Raw genomic sequence first — 21,442 nt, forward strand, 5'->3', positions numbered from 1 at the left:
TGTCGCTGACGGAGAGGTCCCAGACGAAAGAAGTTCTCCCTAAACCAATTCTTATTTGGTTTCAGTACCACAACTTCTTGGGCCCTTTGGCTCCGTGACCGGTGCCATTTAGCACCGCAACTACTTTAAGCCCTTTAGTTCTCTTCTTGGGCCCTTTAGTACTACTTCCTTGATGATCCATTCAGCTCCTCGACTTGTACGCTAACAACTCGGTCTATTCCCCGACGATGGACCTGACCTACTCCGACAGAGAATTTCCCGGCGAGAGAAGTTCTCCCGAGATCGAGCTCATCAGCTAGGTGCCGAGGTCAGTTCCTCGATTCTGGTGAAGCAGGGTGTCCGGTGCACTGGTGCGCCGATGACCCGCGACTAGTGTCTCATCGCTGTCTACTCAGTCTAGTCCCCAGCGGTGAATCTAGCTTACGCTAACGGAGAGTTCCCTGGCGAAAAAAGTTCTCCCTATATCGATTCTTCTTTGGTTTTCGCTATTTTTCTATCGGAACAACCGGTGGGGTGCCGTGGTTGGTCTGACGAATCGACGTCCGGTTCGCTGGTGTTTCGACGACTCATACTCGCTGCTCTGTTGCAGTCTACTCGAGTAGTCCTCGGCGGTGAATCTAGCTTATTCCTGCGGAGCGTTCGCTGACGGTGACGGTTAGTTGCTTCTCTAATCTTCCGGTCATCACATCACATGCTTTGGTATTCTTTGTATGTATAACAAACATGAAGATGTGACACAAGGCTCCAAGAGCGCACTAAAATCCTGTCAATCCTGTTTTTCTCTGGATTTTTTACTGAAAATATATCACCAGGGGACCATTCATAAATGATATCGGAAATTGACAATAGGGGAAGAGCGTCACGTAACGAGATAAAAACTAAAAATGAATTTTAGACGTATCAGCGGATCAGGGATAAAAAAACGAACAACATTGTTTACGAATGGCCCCCAAACAAAGAATATTCCATAACGAAGATCACGTAACATCGGCGACAGAGCATTGGGATTAAGGCCAAGTTCCCCCTGGGTCGTGCAAAACTGAGAAACAACATCAATTTAGGCACAGATAGCAGACGTCCATCTATTTTCATTTTTTTTTGTCTTCATTTGTTTCTCTTGCTACAATATCTGCAACTCGGTGCAAGAGAACGTGACGGCCAAGGAAACGGAAAGCCAATAGCCCAAACAGATCAGGAACAGGAAGGAGGACTACGAACAAGGAAACAAACAACAGATGAGAAATCGTTTACTTATTTATTATAACTACGATACTAATCACAATTATTTTGCTTTTCTTGTTTCGTTTCAGCAAACCAAAATCTATACGGACTAGCACATACGAACAGTTAGGCTTTGCAGGTTCTCATCTTGACAGAGTCTAGATGGGCGGATGAACGTCTGCCAGGGTGTGGGCTGTGAAATGACAATGCTGTTGATCAATTCGCTTGGGTGGGGGACATGTGGATCCTACTAGTTGTCGACTTGTTTGATCGTGAGTATGAGGCTAGTTTAGGAAAGGAGTGCAGGACTGGCACCTAAGAGATAGTTAATTATTCAGGACTTGTTCTCATGATTATTAAACTCGATCAATCACACCGGCTCTCAGAAATGATAAGCAACCCTTTCGGGTCGGTGTGGTCTATTCGAGTCGAACCAGGCGGGCATTCGGTTCAAGCAAACTTTATGGGGAATAGTTGATAAATATTTCTTACGCCTTTATTGGCAGAGATTCTTTTGCGAAATCCTAAAATACCTTCACTGGTACAGCTATTCAGGATAATAATAATAGAAAAATCAAGGGTTTGCCTGGTCCATAATGTAATGAATAATATCGATAATCGGGATAATCGAGTTATGTTATAAGATAGAGAAGAAACAGCACAGTTGTAAGTTCAATTAATAGTCGATTGATCCGCTTCGTACCTAGGAGACAAAAAGGAGATTAGGAAGAGACAGAAGCGGATTCAATGCGAAATTTGCCAATATGACGTTGACCCCATGGCGATGGTAAGATGATTTTCCTTAGGATGACAGACTAGATGACATGACGTTACACGCTCTAAACTTACGCCAAATAGTTTGTATGTATTTATGAATGTAAGCCCGTATGTATTCCTGTATGCATGGATGTGTATAGGACCAATATATCCCTGAGCAACTTGGAAGGACAGCTTCTGAGCCGCCAAAACGCTCATGGGAAGCCGGTTGCGCGGTCGTAGGTGAGACCATAAAGCACTGAACACACTTTCAAGTGCAACGGAGAGACGGTAGGTGTGTATAGTTAATGCACATAGGTTGCAGAAACAGGTTGTTGAGACAGCCCGATTGCACACTGATAAATAACAATAACAATAAAATGGTGTCGCGAAGCATCTAGTGTAGACAGAAACTTCCAACGTTTGCACAGTAAAAAAAATGGTCATCTGTGGTAAGTTGAACGTGTCGTTCGAATACTGTTCAGTAATAACTCTTGGATCTGGTTTGGTAGGCACAAGAAGAAACACAGAGTCTTCGTACCGAGCGGCTGGCTAAGGATCCATACCTACTGGAGTCATTTTTATAATATAGCAAAGGACTTCACGACTTCTCATTTGAACGGATACTGCTGAGGCTAGTTATCAAATCATCAATAAGGTATTTTTCATATTTTTATTAATTTTCTTTCTTTTAGACAAATACAAATAATATTTTATGACACGTTTATCACATTGAAATCATGCGTTTTCCTTTTAATGAGTCAAATGCTTAATATCTCTTACAGTTGCTGGCATTTCTCTTTAAAACCATAGATTTTGACAGAATGAAGGATAACAGGAAAGTGAAAAATAATAAGAAAGGGTAATGGCATTGAATTAGTTTTAGTGATGCTTAATGTTTGATTAAAATTAGTATATACAAGAAATACAGGACGGAACGGAACAAATGGAAGATCGAGGCTAAAAACAACAAATATTTAAACAAATGGCTCGTTTAAAAGCTTCCTCTCTCGCTGTAGCTGGCGTTTTGCTTTGATCAATAAATAATTTGCGTGGGTTCTTTTCTTCATTACTTACAATCTAACAACTAAAAACATTTATACACAGTTTCGTCGTGGGTCAATTAGGCGGCAGAAAGTTTTCGCCTGAAGTTTTACGCTTTAACAACGGCACGTTTTCCTAGTACTTTAGTCGCATGGACCTGGTCCCTACTGTTGGTCACGGTGGCGTGGAAACCGGTAGCCCAATCGGCGTAGTAGTCAACCGTGCGCACATTACCATCTGGTTCGACCAAAGAGTACTGACCCCGCACAACATCGCCATCGCGTTCCTCCTTTTGGTGCTTGTGATCTCCTGTTAGCGGATCATTGACTCCGTATTCGAACGCATACCGTGGATGATCATCCTACAAACGAAAAAAAAACTAAGGTAAGATCAAATTGAAATATCAACAGAAATTGTTGGAATTACGTAGTATTCGAGATGCTTCTCTGCAACTGTCTTCACAATGGTAGCTGGAACTGCAGACTTCACGATAGTAGCAACTGGTGCAGCCGCATAGCTAGTAGAAATTGCTGGAACAGCTGAAGCATAGCGAATTCCTCCATAGTGTGCAGAAGAGAAATCCGATCCTCCATAGTATCCGTGACTAGCACCGGAGGATGCATAGGTGGCGATAGCGGGGGAGGTAGCGTACTTAGCTACTGTGGGTGCAACCGAGTAGGCTGAATATGCTGGACCAGCACTGTACGCAGCTACTGCTGGGGTGGAAATCACCTTCGAAATGGCCGGAGTACTGTGGTAGCTGGAATATGCCGGTCCTGACACCAGTTTTGAAAAAGCAGCCCCGGAACTGTAACTAGAAACGGCTGGAGCTACGGAATACTTGGAAATGGCTGGACCAGAACTATATCCGGCATATGACGGACCTGACAGGTATCCTCCAGCAGCCGGTCCGGATACATAGGCAGTAGAGATTGCTGGCGCTGCTGAAATTTTAGAAATAGCTGGCGCGACATAAGCAGATGATACAGCGGGTGCCACGTACGATGTCGAAACAGCCGGAATTGCAGCCACCTTGGCAATGGCGGGAGCTGACACATATGAAGAATACGCAGGACTGGATACCACTTTTGATATGGCAGGAGCAGAGTAATAGGACGATACAGCCGGTGTAGCTGAGTACGAGGAAATGGCAGGACCAGATACGTATTTTGAAACAGCTGGTGTATATGCGTGCGCTGAGTATGGTGCTGAGACATAAGAGCTGGAAATTGCCGGTCCGGCAGTATATTTAGAGAGACCTGGCGTTGAGTAATATGAAGACACTGCAGGCGTAGAAACATATTTTGATATGGCAGGAGTAGCGGCAGCATAGGAGACGGCTGGAGCAGCGTATGCAACCTTTGCTGCAGGTGCATACGAAGCATAAGCTGCCGGGGCAGCGTACGCGGCAACTTTCGCGACTGGAGCTGCATAGGCGACTTTAGAGCTGGTGGCATAAGATGTTGCATACGATGCTGGAGCCGCATAAGCTACTTTCGCTGCAGGAGCGTACGAAGCATAACTAGCTGGTGCAGCGTAGGTTGCTACTTTCGATATCGGAGCGTATGACGCGTAGGCAGCTGGGGCAGCGTATGTGGCAACTTTTGCAGCTGGAGCGTATGACGCATACGCTGGTGCAGCTACAGCGACCTTAGCGACTGGCGATGCGTAACTTACAGAGGGTGCGGCATAAGTCGCTATCTTGGCTGCAGGAACATATGATGCGTAAGTAGCTGGAGCTGCGTAACTTGCCACTTTGGTAGCTGGGGCGTAGGATGCGTAAGAAACGGCGGGAGCAGCATAAGTTGCTACCTTTGCAGTTGGAACATATGAGGCGTAAGCAGCCGGTGCGGCGTAGCTGGCCACCTTAGTAGCAGGAGCGTATGAGGCATAGGACACTGCGGGAGCGGCATAAGTTGCTACCTTTGCAGCTGGAACATAAGAGGCGTAAGAAGCTGGTGCAGAATAAGTCGCCACTTTGGCAGCCGGAGCGTACGAGGCATACGAAACGGATGGAGCTGAATATGCCACTTTAGCAGCTGGAGCATAGGCACCATAAGAAACAGCAGGAGCAGCAACCTTAGCGTAACTTACGGCAGGAGTAGCGTACGCAACTTTAGCAACGGGTGCGGCAAAACTGTAGGCTGGAGAACTCACGAACTTGCCAACTGCTGGTGTAGAAATATAAGAAGAAACGGCGGGCGTTGCAGAGTATGCTGAAATAGCTGGACTAGCATCGTACGATGAATAAGCTGGACCCGTGGATACCACGGTTTTTACAGGCGGTAAATATTCCTTGGAAACATAAGCAGGTGCAGCCGATACTAATTTTGTCGCTGGTAATACTGAAGCAAATGAAGCGGCTGGTGATTTACCCGCGTACACAATTCCAGGAGTTGCCGAGATGGTTTTCACAGCTGGAACATAACTGGAAAGTTTCAGTCCGGAATCACTTCCATATGCAGAGTAGGCTGGGGATGCTTCGTACGAACTGTACGAAGGACCAACGGATGCATATTTGACAGCGCCATCAACCGAATATGACGAAAATCCTGGGGTGACACTAACCGAATTGATTGCTTTGCCTACTGATAGTTGTACTTCTGGTGCTGGGTAAGAGTAACCACCATGCCCACCGGGCGGACAGTCTGGGGCAGGGTTCCCTAAACTAGGTGCTGCTAAAGCCACAATCAAGATTGCAGCGAAAAACTAAGAAAAGAAACAGAAAAGAAGAAAACATCGAATTAATAACCCATATCTGTACATATTTTCAAGTGCACGGTTCTGTCCGGCGATCGTTATAATATATGCTTGAATGGAACGATATGGTATACAGAACGGATGAAAAAGGTTTATCACGATTTGATCAGACTCACGGAATGTAAACAACCTTGCATCGTTTACTTCATACCTGCATGGGGCTGCGCGACAAACCGTCTAGAGTAATATAGAATGGACAACGAACTCATTGAGTGCATTACGCCGTATCTCGTGACAAGGCTTGGTTTGCCGTGATTCATTCAATTCAATGGTTAACGAACTTGTTATGCGATAGTCTGACCAAATTAGAGCAGTTTTGAAAGATCGATCACCGACCACTGCGGGTTAGTCGGGCATGTGATTCGGAGTTGTTTGATCGTTTAATTAGTTAGGAACGGTTCACATGTCACGTGACAAAAAACTTCATTTCGACACAGTCCTCCGTGGTCAAGTGACAATTTCTGCCCTCCTACCTCTCCTTCGCACAATAACTACGTGGACTTTTCTAATATTTTTGTCGGTAATTACATAAAAATGGTTTACAATTCCGTTTTATTTACTAAAGTTTTTCTTAGTTTATTGAGAAAAATTCATCGAATTATAAGTCCTCCGAACATAAATAAAAATTGAGTTTTCATATTTTTTTTCCTTTTTTAACTACCATGATTTTATTTTCGTTTTTATGTTATCACGAGAATCAATGGACTGGAAGATATGTAATATTTTTAGTATTAGGAGCCCTAGCATTAAAGGAAGAGTTAGGCGCTAAAAAGAGTGTTTAGAACAGCGTGGAATAGGATCATATGAACAAGCCAAGAGTTTCCGGAAGATCTAAAATTTTGTCTTCTACCACAAGAGTCCGGATGTTTTGATATTTTTATCAAATGCGTATCACCTGAATCTGTGAGTTTCTATTGGAGTGTTTCATGCAGGTATTTGATATTGATGTAATTCGGCAACTATAGGATTCCGATTAATCGATCAGTTGCAGATCAGGATACCATTCCCACAATTTTCCAAAAGTTCCCATGATACTTTAAATAATAGATTCTCAATGTACTGATCAGACAATTATTATTAGGTTTGTTCCAGTACACGGAAGTCACTCCGGAGTAAACAGAAGCCAAAAATACTTGCTCCTTTTTACTCCGGTTTACTTACAGAAGAAGAAAAAAGAGAAGACGACAGTACAGGAACGATTTTCTCCGGAGTACTTCCAGTTTCTCCTGGTACTGGAACAAACCTATTGCATTAAATCTGTCAGCATCAAAGCATTTTTTCTTCGATCACCTTTCCTCTCTGGGCTATGCGGCTGCTTGAAGTTACTTATTTCGATTCTAATTTTCCGAGATATGTTCTAGATCGATCTGATGGTAATAACTTGAAATTGTCGAAAGGTTCGCTCAAATGAAAATTGCTCAGTGGTTATTTCTAGAGGTGGTGGATATAAAAATGAAATACGTAAAATCTCATCCTTTTCCGTTTTATCGGAATAGAATTCGGCTTATTTAAACGGATCATAGCTATATTGAGCAATAAATAGGCGACAAAGGGTAATCTACGAACAAGCCATAGCTTTTAAAATATTCAAGATAGATATTTGATGTCTTCAGTAAAGTTTTTCGCAGTAGTAAGAGCTACAAATTTGCTAAAGGCGTCTTCTCGAAACAATCAATTCAATGAAAATTTATGAAAATATCCCACTTATAGGGGGATTAATCTGCCAAACCACAATATCAAATAAAGTGGCACATTGCATCCTTTAGCTTCTCTGAAGAAGCTATTGGTATGTAATTAGCCGCTTTGGCGTTAATAATAGATTGCCTCTTATATCTAGCTAAGGGAAATGATAAAAATCTTTCGCTTGAATTCAATGTTAAATCGTCGCTGTTTTGATATCTTATGACAAACGCCAATTTGGAGGTAAACTGAGTTAGATATGCCACATTCCTTATCTGAAAAATCTGCACAAAGTGCCGTTTTCAAAATTTTGAAATTCTACTTGGTTACTGAGGTATTGCAAAAAGCGTGATGAGAAATTAAGAGTTTTTTGTTTCAAATTCCTGTATCTTGGGATTGACTAAAGTGATGTTGAAGTTTCAGATGATTTTATGTGTAAAAATGTCTGAGGTACACACTGGCACAATGATTTTCAAAATAAAAATACGTGTGTTGCGAGAAAAATGCAGTTTTACTTTCAAATTGAAAAAATTGTATATTTGGCAACACTGTAAATAAAAGTTATTATTTTGTCTAGATTCCTTGACTAATTTCCTTTAAAAATGCATTTCACCAATTGTTTTTAGACCTAATTGAGCCGAATATATGTTTAAAAGTTAAAAATTGTTGATTTATTTGTATAGAAAATTTTCCATGCGCCGATATAACACGCCATACAATTTTTTGTCATCAATACGTACCTTTGACATGTATTAGTGCGACTTTTATTTACATTTTTAGCAAAAACATTTAATATAGTTATCAGTTTTCCGTAATATTTGAGAGATTAATACAGAATAGATAGAAGCGTAAATTGTCTCCTCTGAATTTATTCTACTATTTATAAGTTTAAAGATATTCAAACTTAAACTTTAAAAATCGTTTTTCTCGAAATCTGCTAAATGGCGTTTGTCATAAGATAGCACGACAGCGACGAAATGGCTCATTTGATACTAGTTCGATTATAACAGTCTATAGCTCGTTGTGAAGGAAATCGTATAAGTTTTCTGGTGATATACATTTATCTTTAAAGTCAATTTTGATAGATAATCTAAAAAATATGTTTTAATGCAATTGTGTCTTTCTCATGTATCATAGCTATGTTTTAATAGCTGGGTACGTTCAATGTAACATTGTGGAAATGTCTATTACATTATTATTACACTGCCACGAACCTGATGAGCAACATGTCGACACTGACACACTTTAATCAAACAAAAATATAATATTTAATTAGCTTAATCAGTGTGAGTTCAATGTTGTCTTCATGTTAACATATTTTGAAATGCGAGGTGGTAAGGAAGTGGGGGATAATAAGTCGGAGGGGGAGGATACGTCGGTAACAACCTGACATATTTTGGTATATAGGTGGATGAAGCGAATGCGGGTGTGAGTTTGGTCTGAGAGGGAGGGGTGAGAGAGTTGGGAAGGGGTGTGAGAGGAAGGAGGGAGAGGGATGGATGGGGAGTGCAACATCCAACTTCATATTATACCTCTTATTTGAGACTAGGTTAGTGATAATTGATTCAGTCATCACCGAAGTGGCTTTAGTTCTGGAATATGCCCGGAACCCAGGAATTATCAATAGTGGACAATATATTCCAAGAATCTTTAATTCACCATCAGTAGTCTAGGCCAGTTTGTAAAAATCGGTAAAGAGTTCGGTGGAAAATAGGACAGTAACTTTGGAACTTGTCGAGTTCCCCGGGGGCCAATGTGGTCAAAGCTTCTTTGATTGGTCATTAGTGATCTAGACTCGCTAATCCAAGTAATGTTGAATCCATTTATATATGTATTACATCATTCGGACACCATGGTGTTACCAGTTTATATGGGGATTTGTTGTGTGTCCGTACTTTTCAACCCGTAACTCCGGAACCGGAAGTCGGATCAACTAAAAAATCAATTGCAGCTTATGGGAGCGGTATACTTTCCATTTGAAACTGTGCAAAGCGGTTCAGCCATCTCTGAGAAAATTGAGCGACATTATTTGACACACGCATGCGCACACACATACATACATACACGCACACATTTTGCTATCTCGACGAAGTGAATCGAAAAATATAAGCGAATCGGCCTTGCCGGCCTCGGTTAAGTCAAGTCAAAATTTCGACCGATTGCATAACCTTTCCAAAAAGTCCCAAAAAAGCGGGAATAACATATAATCTCGAAATTACATGCTTTTTAAAGAAATTTGGCATCAAAAATACGAATTCGATTCCTGCAATTTCATGTTTCGGAAATTTTAGTCCCGGCAAATCTGACGATTTCTTATATGACCGGACGATTCATTCTACATTTCCGGAACTATTTAACCGACGCATACGAAATTTCATAGCAGTCTGTCGAGATAATGTACATAATGTAGATAATCATTTAAGACTAAGTTTGTGAAAATCTTCCCAACCATCTCCGAGCATCTAATATGAGTTTGTTAAGGGAGGCGTCTGTAAAGTGCTCAAACCGAAAGTAATTTTGTTTTAGGCAGGTCAGGGCTAAATACATTTGTCTCAGGAAAGGACTAAAGGAGTGACATTAACCCTCTTATCCAAGTCACATTCAACGATTTATCAAACCCTCATCAAATTGAAATGGTCGGTACGGTTGTCCACGTTTCTTCCTTATTCAAGGTTCAAAATGATTCGCTGATTAAATAAATAATTTGATTGTCGTATAATTTTGAATCATCTTCATTTTGTACGCTGCAGAGTTGGTCTGGCCGCTTTAATGAATGTATCACATTTCACATGTGCCACAAACATTAATATTGACAAGAAAAATTGCAGGCGAACGTCTGCAATTTTCCCGGACCTCTACATGTATTGGCTGTGTAGGTGTAGACTAGTCTAGACTAGACAACATGAAAGTAATTTTGTTTTACGATTTCGAAAGTAAGGCAACAATGTACCTCTTGTGTACTGTAAGGATTTATTTAGGATTTTTCAGTCACGCATAGCCACACATGCGAGCGTGCCAAGAGTTCATGTTAAAAAATCAAGTCAATCAAGTTGAACAGTTTTTTAGTAATCGTGACAATTTGAAAAATGCGGTTTCGAGAAAAACGCTATTGATATTTCCGATAGATTGAAATCTGCATGTGTTACAGCAAATACGCGCGAGGAACGCATGGTTGTTTGAAACAAAAGCTCAGCGTGGCAACAGAGATTGCGGAAGACTATTCTAGAGGTTCCATACTAACAATTAAACGAATAAAAACACCAGACGCCTCCCTTAATTTTGAAAGATCTCTTTTCCTAGGCACGTCTATGGTGGTCAATGTGGTCAACACGACTTCGATGGGGCGTCAGTAACCTAGAGCTACAAAAGCAAAATGTTTGGCTCCCATTTTAGCAGAAAAATCCTTTTTGTATTTATCGCGGTATCGGTTTAAATAGGAGTTTTCTATGTGACCACACTTCCACAACCCGTAACTCCGCAGCCGGAAGTTGGATCGAAATGGTCTTTAATCAGGGGCGGCGAAACACTTTACGCCCAAGTGGGTAGAAAGCATAGGGTGAGGGGTCCATTAGTAAGGATTTTTTTCCCTTTCCGCAATGCACACGCTTACATTACATTCACATTAAATCACGTTCGTTTATGCAAATGTAATTGTGGTACATCGATGTTTTCGAATGTGTGTAGTGCGAGATACATGCGTTGCACATCTAAATTTTTTTGAAATGGTTCAAGATTTCGAGTGGGTAATTACCTACTCGGTTATTTTCGAGTTGGTAGTACTACCCATACTACCCACGCTTTCCGCCGGCCCTGTCTTTAATAATAGTTTTTGCGCACGCAACACCGTTCATTTGCGACTGAGTTTGGTCAAATCGGTTCAGTCATTACTGAGAAATCTACTGTATAACTTTCATTCTAAATTTGGATACTTTCGCCGGGCCTTCCGGAACCGTTGATGGTGGCCAATGTGACCAAAGAGACTTTGAATTACTATTAGTGACCTAGAACTACAAATCCAAGCAGTTGTGGTCACATTTTCGAAAAATATTCACCTTTTTACATTCATGGCAGTATACGTTGAAATCGGGATTTGTTGTGTGTTTGTATTCAAAACCCTATACTTCCGGATCCGGAAGTAGGATCAATTAGAAATTAAATAGCAATAGGGGGCATCAAGAACCGTCATAGGTGGCCAATGTGGTCAAGGTGACTTCGATGGGTTATTGGTGATCTAGACACGCAAATCCATGCAATGTTGTGCACATTTTAATATGTAATGCAATTTTAGACATTTTAGACATCATGGTGGTACCAGTTCACATGGGAATTTGCTGTGTGATCGAACTCTTCAACCCGTAACTGCGGAACCAGAAGTCCGATCAATAATAAATTCAATAGCAACCTATGGGAAAGTTGTACCTTTCATTTGAGACTAAGTTTGTGCAAATAGGTCCAGCCATCTCTGAGAAAAATCAGTAAGATTTCTTTACACATACATACATACTTACACACATACAGACGGGCCTCGGTTAAAAAGTCGAAATTCCGACCGATTGCTACATGAGAAAGGCAAAAAAACTGGAAAAAACTGGATGCTCGAAAAAAGCCTACTTTACCCTTGTAATGTTTAAGATTCTCTGAACCTAATTTTAAGTATACACGTATGTTCCATACCTTTTACTGATAATTTGAGTAAGTTTTTTGATATTGTTGTCTAAATTACCAAAAAACCTGTTTTAATCCAGCTAGCGGTGCAATTGTGCCTATCTCCAAACTATGAATCCTTAGCTGTTTTTTCCTTTTTTTATGAACGACTTAGAGTGAGTATTTTTTTTTTTCCTTATTTATATTGTAACGATATTTAATAAGCAAGGGACTGGAAGGTGTGAAATATTTTTCAATATTAAGAGCCATAGTACTCAAGAAAAAAGGGGGTGATCCCAAGGAAGAAAGTTTTGAAAAGCGTGGAATAGGATCATATGAGCAAGCTTAGAGTTTCCCGGTTTTGGCAGCATAGTGACTTTACGCTTGTTTGGGCATGCCGCAGACTCAAGTGATTCGCATTTAATGCCAAAATGTCCTTACCCCTGCGTTGCAGAAGACAAAAGGTTAAATCGCCGGAAAACTCTAAGCTTGCTCAAGTGACCCTATTCCACGCTTTTCTAAACTTTCTTCCTTCAACTCCTTGCTCCTCCTTGAGTACTATAGCTCTTAATATTGAAAAATTTCACACCTTCCAGTCCCTTGCTAGTTAGTTGGGATTGTTTAATTTAATTGTGAAAATGTCTATTACGGATACGTAGCACGTATCCCATTACTACCACGAAAGTTGACGCCGAATCACTTTAAACAAAAAAATATAATATTTATTTGACTTCATCAGCCTGAGTTCAATGTTATATTCATGTGATCTGATTTTGGAATGTTGGGGGTATGGGTTTGTAAGTGGTGGGGGTGGGGTTTAGTGGCTTGAGAATGGAGGATGCCTCAGAAACCCTTCATCTTATTTCGGTATACGGGGTGGATGAAGGGAATGCAGGTGTGAGTGTGGTCCAGGAGGGAGGGTGATGAAGGGGGAAGGTGTAAGGGTAAGGGGGGGGGGGGGCGATGCTACATCTAACTGCATATTATATCTTCCATTTTAAACTGGAAGGTTGGAATCGCTGCTTTAGTATAAGAATCGCTTAAAAATTCTCTCCCGCAAAACTCGGTAAGGTTGCACCATCAGTATAAAATTCGGTTAAAAATAAATAAATCGTACGCAAGAGCATCCGTATATCGTGATGTTCAAGATTAAAAGTCGACTAGAAAAAAACTACTTTGTAAGAATCGGAAATGCTTTTTTTCGGTTTTCAAACTGAAGATTTTTTTAGTCGACTGTTACAAAGGAGAGTTCCTGTCCGATTTTTATACTTGAAGTTTGTATCCACTTTTTATATTCTAATATATATGAAGCTTGTTTTACGAACTATATTCTGCCCTTGCGACTTTTATTTTCGGTTGCTCATTTATAACTGAATGACATGATCGTTACTTCTCAAATGATTTTGATATTTATAAAATATGCGTCAGACACGCACATTTAATTTCAAAGTTCATATTAATGATAATCGAATTTCTTCTTCAAAAATCACAACCATGTAAACGAATTCAATGCACTCAGTAATTTATTGAATAACATAAAAAACAATGATTTAAATTATTTAAATTTTTTTTTCAATTTCACAAAAAAATTCGGTTATTTTGCTTCAAAACGCGGTAACCAAAAAGTGCTGGTCTAAAACTATTAGCTTCTGGTTAGCCTTCTATGCCAGTACTGAATTCATAAGATTCAATTATGAACTTTTCACAAAAGTGACGTTTATGAGATATAAAATATATTTTATAGTATCAATAACACATCTACTTTGTACAGTTCCAGAACCATACTTCATACTAGGGGATTTTAATTCTGATATTTTTTCTTGGGGTTGCGACAGGGAATATGGCAGAGGTCTCATACTTTTAGATATTATTGATATATTACATCTATCAGTTTTAAATAATGGTTCACCAGCTAGAATAGCTGTTCCCACAGCTAGAAATTTAGGTTCCCGGACCATGCATTTGTATTGTTCTTATAAAACTATTGATGACTTAAACGTTAGTGACCATTTACCAATAATATTAAATTATCAATATACAACCAATTTAAATCACTCTGTTGAACACATCATGTTTGATTTAACATCTAGTTTCATCTCCATTAGAAAATTTTGATTATTCAGTAGATCCTCTCAATAATTACAAATTATTTTGCATAATATTTCAAAATTTATTATAAGCTTAAATCAAACGCCATTCAAATTCTAGCATTAATAGAAAATCTCCAGCATTTTGGTGGGATTCTGAATGTATCTTTTAAATTCAAAATCAGTAGCGTTTAAACAATTTAAATCATCTGGTTTAATCAATGATTATTTAATCTATCGTAAAATGGAAGCTATGTTTTCACGCACAACTAAATTTAAAAAACTTAATTTCGTTCAGAATATTCATAAACATTCTTCAATGTCCACTCTATGGTCTCTATGCCAAGAGACTACGTAATTGTACTTTTACTACATCTTCTAACTCAGAATATTCAGACAATTGGGTAGAGCTATTTGCATAAAAAAATGTCCTGATTATGTTTCTTCGAATACAAAAATATTCACTCAACTTTTTTCTAGTCCGTTTCCTCATTTAGGTCCGCCTATTTCGTTGCAAAAATTCAATTACGCTTTATCTACCAGTAATAATAGTTCTCCTGGTTTAGATAAAATAAAATTTATTGTGTTTTCTACTTTACCTGATGATGGAAAAATCCATCTAGTAAATTTATTTAATATTTTTATAACACAATAATGATTGGCGCGAAATTAAGATTGTAAGTATTCTCAAACCTGGTGGGAATCCATTTTTAGTAATTGATAGTAGACGTCGTATTAGTTTACTTTCTTGTGTACGTAAATTTCTAGAAATTCTAAATCGTCTTGAAATATGGGCAGAACGAGATTTTTTTTTTTCAAATTCACAATACGGTTTTAGAAAAGGAAGTAGTACTAGGGATTGTACTGCCCTTTTAGCATCCCAAATTCAACTTTGTTGCAATAGGAAAGAAGACATGGTAGCTACATTTTTGGATATTTCAGGAGCTTATTATTCAGTATTGATCAATAATCTATCGCTAACAATGTTTGAATTGGGAATTCCTTCTGTAATTGTTAATTTTCTTAATAACCTTTTCTCCTTCAAAATTATGCACCTTTATTTAAATGATTCAATTAAACTATCTGAATATAGTTATTTTGGCTTGTCTCAAGGATCTTGTTGAAGTCCCCTTTTATATACCTAATATTTACACAAGCGATATATCCAATGGATGTATTTTTATCAATTTGCAGATGATAAGGTGCTTTCAGTTGTAGGAAAAGATAAGATCGTTATTCAAAATTTTATGTAGATCGCGTTAGATAGATTAGAACAATGGTCTTTTGACAATGGATTCACTTTTTCAGTTTGTAAAACTGAATATATTATTTTTCTCGAAAACGTGCCGTTCCAAATTTTCATTTATATCTGTACGATCAGGAAGTCATGAAGGTTGATGAATATAAATATCTAGGTATTTGGTTTGATAGTAAACTTACATGGAAAAAACATATTGACTACCTTATTAAACTTTGTGATAAAAGAATAAATTTCATGAGAAGCATCACTGGCACGTGGTGGGGTGTTGCTCCTTCTGATATGATAATGCTTTATAAATCTACTATTTTATCAGTTTCAGAATATGGTTGCTACACTTTTGGATCCGCTACAAACTCACACTTTTTAAATTAGAGAAAACTCAAAATCGTTGTATAAGAATGTGTTTAGGTTTAATGCAATCTACACATAATAAATCACTCGAAGTTATTTCTTCTATTCTTCCTCTAAAACTTAGATTTCATGAACTTAACTGTAAATTTTTAACTCAATGTTTATCTACTGCCAATCCAATAGTTTCTATTCTTAATTCGTTATTTCAAATCAATCCCACTAGTAGAATTTTAATTACTTACAAATAAAGTATTATAGAAGAAATAGCTCAATTACCTTCCTATTTTTATTATTCATTGTAAATGGTCATTGTACTAAACCATTAATTGACACAGCTTTGGTAACACAACTTATAAATATTCCTACTATTCATTATTCACAATTTGCTCAAACTTTTTTCGATCAGAAAATTATAAACATTAATGAGGAACATATATTTTTTACTGATGGATCAAAGATTGATGAAAAATCGGGATTTGGAATCTATAATTCGCAAATTTGTTATTTATTTCGTTTGCATTCTCCATGTTCAATATTTATTGCAGAATTAACAGCGTTATATTTTACATGCCCAGTTATTAAAACCTTAACTTCTCAATCTTATTGCATATGCTTTGATAGTCCATGTTCATTATTAGCTTTTGATTCTATAAATTTTAACAACAAAACACATTATTTTATATAGTTAATTCCAGATCTGATTAACAAAATGAAGATATAATAAGAAGAATTCTCAATAACATTTATTTGCGTACCGTCGCATTGTGAAATATATGGGAATGAACAAGCAGATAGGTTAGCTAAATTAGAATCATCAGAGGTATTTTTTATGATCGAAGAATTCAAGCTAATGAATACTTTCCTTTAATTCGACATAAAATTAATATACTTTGGCAGTAAGCATGGGATTCTAGTGAAATGGGGCGAATGTGCCATTATATTTTACCAAAAGTTGATCGTAAACCTTGGTTTTATGGATTAAATGCTGTAAGATTATTTATACAAAAAATATCTCGCATAATATTAAATCACTATTCATGCAAAAGCCATTCGCATTAATATAATTAATTCTAATTTATGTGAGTGTTTAGAGTCATATGTCATATTTATCATATCATTTTACGTTGTTCACGATTTTCAGAAACAAGACTGTTTCTGCCTATCTTCTGTAGGAAAATCTATCTTTCATTCTGTTAGAGATGTATTAGCCAATAGAGACAATGCTATCCTTAAAATCATCTTTGAATTTCTTATGAATTCCAATCTTAAACTTTGATACTTCATAAAATTTATATATTTTCAGACATTTAAAGACGACTCACTGATCGAATGAATTTACACAATCAAGCATTACATTTTACATACATAGGAAGAATGAAGCTTAGCTCTGTTATTGTTTTATTTATCCGAGTGAGCTAAAAGTGATTTAAGAATTTATTATATTTATATATTTTGAAAAGATAAGTAGGTTTTTATGCCTTTTTGTGAAGACATTACAAAATGAAATTTCACTCAAAGGGGCTTTTCCCTACTTTAAAAAAAATTATCAAGTTATAATAAATCAAGCAATTAAATCAAGAAAAAAACGTCTCATAAGGGTTTCATAAGAAAAATTTATGAAATTCTTAAACACATATATTGGAGCGGAGTCATAAGACTGTCTTATGGAATACATAATTTGGACTTCCATGTAGTGCATGAATAAAAAAAAATATCTTCATAAGCCTGACTATGGCATTCTAAATAGTTTAATGGTATCGTCGGAAGGCTGGTTCATATGCCAGGACTTATGAAATTCTCAGGTGCTTTTTCCTCATTGTAGCTTCATGAAACTAAGCTGAATACACCTCACCACGAAAACATCAACGAGAGCCAAAAAATACTTTTGTTCACCATTTTTCAGTTTCGGACCACGGTCTTACCCGCACATACGGCATTTCACCCGAATTGACCATTGTTTTTAAAATGTTCGTGGAAATTTGATGATTTTTTTTTCACGATAAAACCTATTTCAGTGTATTTTAGATACTTGTCGTTATTCATGAAAATGATTTCAACATATATTGTATCGTTTACATTGATGCAAGATTAATTTTTGATTCCCGAAATTACTTTTCCGCTTTAAAATTTTTCTTTATAGCAAAAATCAATTTTTCGAAACTTTGGGCACTAAAAACTTTTCTATGCAGTTATTTTTCAATCAATTTTCAGTTTTTTTAGTGTTCTGGAAAGAGAAATTAATTACCTTTCAACAATATAAAAACAATAATTATTTTGTGATTTTTTCATGAAAATTATGAAAATTGCTCAACAGTTTTATATAGAAGCATCTTTATTTTATTAAAAATTTTGATGGAATATTTAGTTCTTCACCTAACAACTGTTTATCATCGAAATCGGTAGAAAATGGCAGTTATTTTTTCAAAATTCGAAACTTGCTAGCATGAATTCTTAACAAACGAAAAAAGCAGTTTTTCCCATGCCGTGTGTTAGATCTCTATAAAAATCAATCAGCTTATGTAGAATGTTGTAGTAGTACTGCTGAATGATTTTTATGAAGATCTAACACACGGTGTGGAAAAAGACTGCTTTTTTCGTTTTCGATTAGTGATTAGTGAATCCCAATTAGTGAGGCATTGTCGCGCACTATGTGATTCTATTATTATATTTTCCGTTATTTTTTCCAATTATTATTTCACATTCTATTGCTTGTATACGTTATCGAGCAAAAAATCGAAAATTTTATGAGACAATTCCCTTCAAAGTTCATGCGAGTAAGTTTCTAATTTGGAAAAAATGAATACTTCGGTCCGTTTTTCAACCAATTTTGATAATAATTGGGTCGTTAGATGCATGCAGAATACTTAGTTTTATCAAAACAAATCCTCTATAAAAATGTAGAGCTATTTTCATATGTTTCATGAAATAATCACAAATCAATTGTTAGTTTCATATTATTGTCTCAAAATCGTAAAGTATTTTTTACAAAAGAACAAAATATAGTATCTTTTTCTTTGTAAGGTAATTGAAGAACGGAAAATCGGTTGAAAAATGACCGCGCAGCTAAACAAGTTTGCTATAATTTAATATTTTGAGAGAATATTAATTTGATCAAACAAGGTTTTGTATTGTATTTGATCAGACCTTTAACTTTTACCAGATCACTTGAAAAGAACATTGAATATATTTTATTTTGTAGCACCGTGCAATATTTCAAGATTTATCGAATTGTCTCAGTGGAAAACTGCGTGCGATTTTTGCACAAAATTGCATACTATATGAGCTATATCATATAAGTGGTAGCCTAATGTATGGTTTAGTAAAATCACGCAGATGTCATAAAGTGATGCTACTCACTCCGTGCATATTTTGACATTTTAGCGAGAATATTACATAGTCTTTTACTAAGAACATCAATCAAAAAGCACCCACTAATCTCTTTCATTATATTTAATATGTTTTATTTGTGTACAACGTAGTCCAGTTCGGGCCAGAATCACATCAAGTGTCGAAAAGTTTGCGGTGAAGATTTGTAGCTATCCTCTATTAGTATACAAATTGCCAACTTACCAAGTTACATGCAACATGCTTAGTATTATTTACCGATAAATGTCCTCTTCGATCTATTTGCACTTCTCAGTCCATTTTGTGGATCGATCACATAATTGTTCGTTCTAATACCACATTCAGTCGTCCAACAGTCCACGAATGACTCACTAAGTAAATGTTGTTTCTTCTGTTAGTTCTCACCGCAGCAGTAGCGCAATTAATCAGAACGGTTATAATTTATTCATTTATCTATTTGCCACCACGCACTATTAGATCACACTTGAACGGCCTGTGAGAAAAGGGCGCTACAAAACACTAGTTCTTATTTTTTTATCGACTCTTTCGTGTTCCTAAGCCGGATTCAGCAGGCGGAATACATTATCGCGCCGAGTTGCCACAACAAAATTGCGGCAGTATGATTTGCATTTCCTGTTGCGGCAGCCTATCCGCGTACCTTCGAGCTGCTTATGGAATTACCATTGGGCGTGTGCTTGCTCCATCACCCTGCTCGATTCTCAGCTGACATTTACCATACCAACGCTGTTACAACCCCGGAGCTATACTAGCGATTCTGAGGTTGGTCACAGTTTAGCATTTTCTAGCATAATCTAATCGGACAAATTGGCACATTGTAGCTAGCACACGCCAAACGGTGTTCACTTGTACGTCTGTCGGTCGATCGGTCACCAGGTCGTTCTAGTTATGGCCACTTTGTATGCGATCAAATTGGCCATTGATATAACTGGTTGGTGTTCAGGTTTCAGACTGTTGCTTTGCTCCTAAACGGGCTGTCAAAGCCGTACGACGAAATCCTTAGACGGTTGCCGTACAGCAGTAACTACTGTATCGATTCAGGTGCCTCACGCCGGTACACCGTACGACCTTAAAACATCACTCATGCGGTTTCACAGGCTACAACAGGATCTATCAAAGCTATGTGGATCAATTAGTCTAGTCACCACTAAACAACCTTCGCAATGGTGGCTCATGTCACTAGTTTGTTGGCTGCAACCACTTTTTGCACGATCATGCGCTAAATCGATCAGGTGTCGAAGATCGCTTTCAATAGTTCATTAGTCAATATCCTGCATGATTTCACTACATACATTCTATATGTTCTTGACTGCGGAAACATTTGGTTGTTCACTTAAGATAATTTGAACGAAATTTCACTAATAAAATGTTTGTACACTACAATCTTGGTCCTTCCAATTCCTTGAGCATAATTCGATCCTTTTCATCCGTTCAACAAAATCCTCCATAAAGCTCGTCCTTGAAACTCACCTTCATTCTGAAGTTTTTTGTAAATCACCAAAATTTCAGCAGAATATTGGACCGATACGCACGCACGAAAAATAGAACACAGACAGAACTCCCGGTTAGAACCCGAAACAGGATACTCGAAATAAACGCACAAAAAAAACGCTCTACATTAGCGTAGAGCGACCTAAAATTACTACTGATGGCTCGGCCTAGCCCTCTAGTCGCTTATATACTGTAAACCGTCACCGGTTCGGAATCGAAATATGCCGCCAAACGTGCGAAACGCGTTGCGATCTACTGTACACAGAATATGTCCCCCCTGTGCTTACACGCACACGAGATCACCCTTCTCACGCGCTACTCGTGCGGAGGACCTCCGCGACAACAGCTCTCGGATATCGCACCCTCTTGCTCTGCTCTAGTTGTTCGGATTTTCACGCGCAGTATTATCATTCTACACCACCAGTTTACCCCGGTTGGGACCCTAGAACACAGATCACGACTCGCACGAAGATATCCTTCTCTCTTCTCTCTTACTATATAGGCTCGGGGATTGACTGCTGACTACACCCGATAGTAAAACACCGACCGACAGCCAGCGTAAAGAATGTCCCCACCTTGCGTGCAGAGCCGCGAGTGCAATATTTGATACACTTACTAAAGTGGGCACTGCCAGCATCACCCTTCTTTCCGCACGCCACGACAACGATTAAATATGACGCCGAGGGGAGAGTTCAAACGAGAGTGAAAAGGAGAATGACTCGTAGGCTGCAGCCGTTACGCTACCGGTACGGTGGTGGAAAAAGGGTAACAACTATACCGCAGC

At 38.1% G+C, this 21,442-nt stretch overlaps 1 protein-coding gene across 1 annotated transcript; it reads right to left on the reverse strand.

Moving 5' to 3' along the window:
• Positions 1 to 2,636: 2,636 nt before the first annotated feature.
• Positions 2,637 to 21,139, reverse strand: LOC131689422 (paternally-expressed gene 3 protein). The gene is made up of 3 exons (XM_058974502.1): positions 20,638 to 21,139; positions 3,448 to 5,730; positions 2,637 to 3,382 (listed from the first exon to the last, which is right to left on the reverse strand). The coding sequence occupies exons 1-3, from the start codon at positions 20,641 to 20,643 to the stop codon at positions 3,131 to 3,133; spliced, it is 2,541 nt and encodes an 846-aa protein (XP_058830485.1). The 5' UTR covers positions 20,644 to 21,139; the 3' UTR covers positions 2,637 to 3,130.
• Positions 21,140 to 21,442: the final 303 nt, after the last annotated feature.

The sequence above is a fragment of the Topomyia yanbarensis genome, chromosome 3 (assembly GCF_030247195.1).
Source record: "Topomyia yanbarensis strain Yona2022 chromosome 3, ASM3024719v1, whole genome shotgun sequence".
NCBI classification, from domain to species: domain Eukaryota; kingdom Metazoa; phylum Arthropoda; class Insecta; order Diptera; family Culicidae; genus Topomyia; species Topomyia yanbarensis.

What these genes read in the sequence shown, in the direction of transcription:
- LOC131689422 (XM_058974502.1), bottom strand. An exon ending in AGAAGCATCTCGAATACTAC is followed by an intron (nt 3,383 to 3,447) that starts GTAATTCCAACA and finishes TTTCGTTTGTAG; the next exon opens with GATGATCATCCACGGTATGC.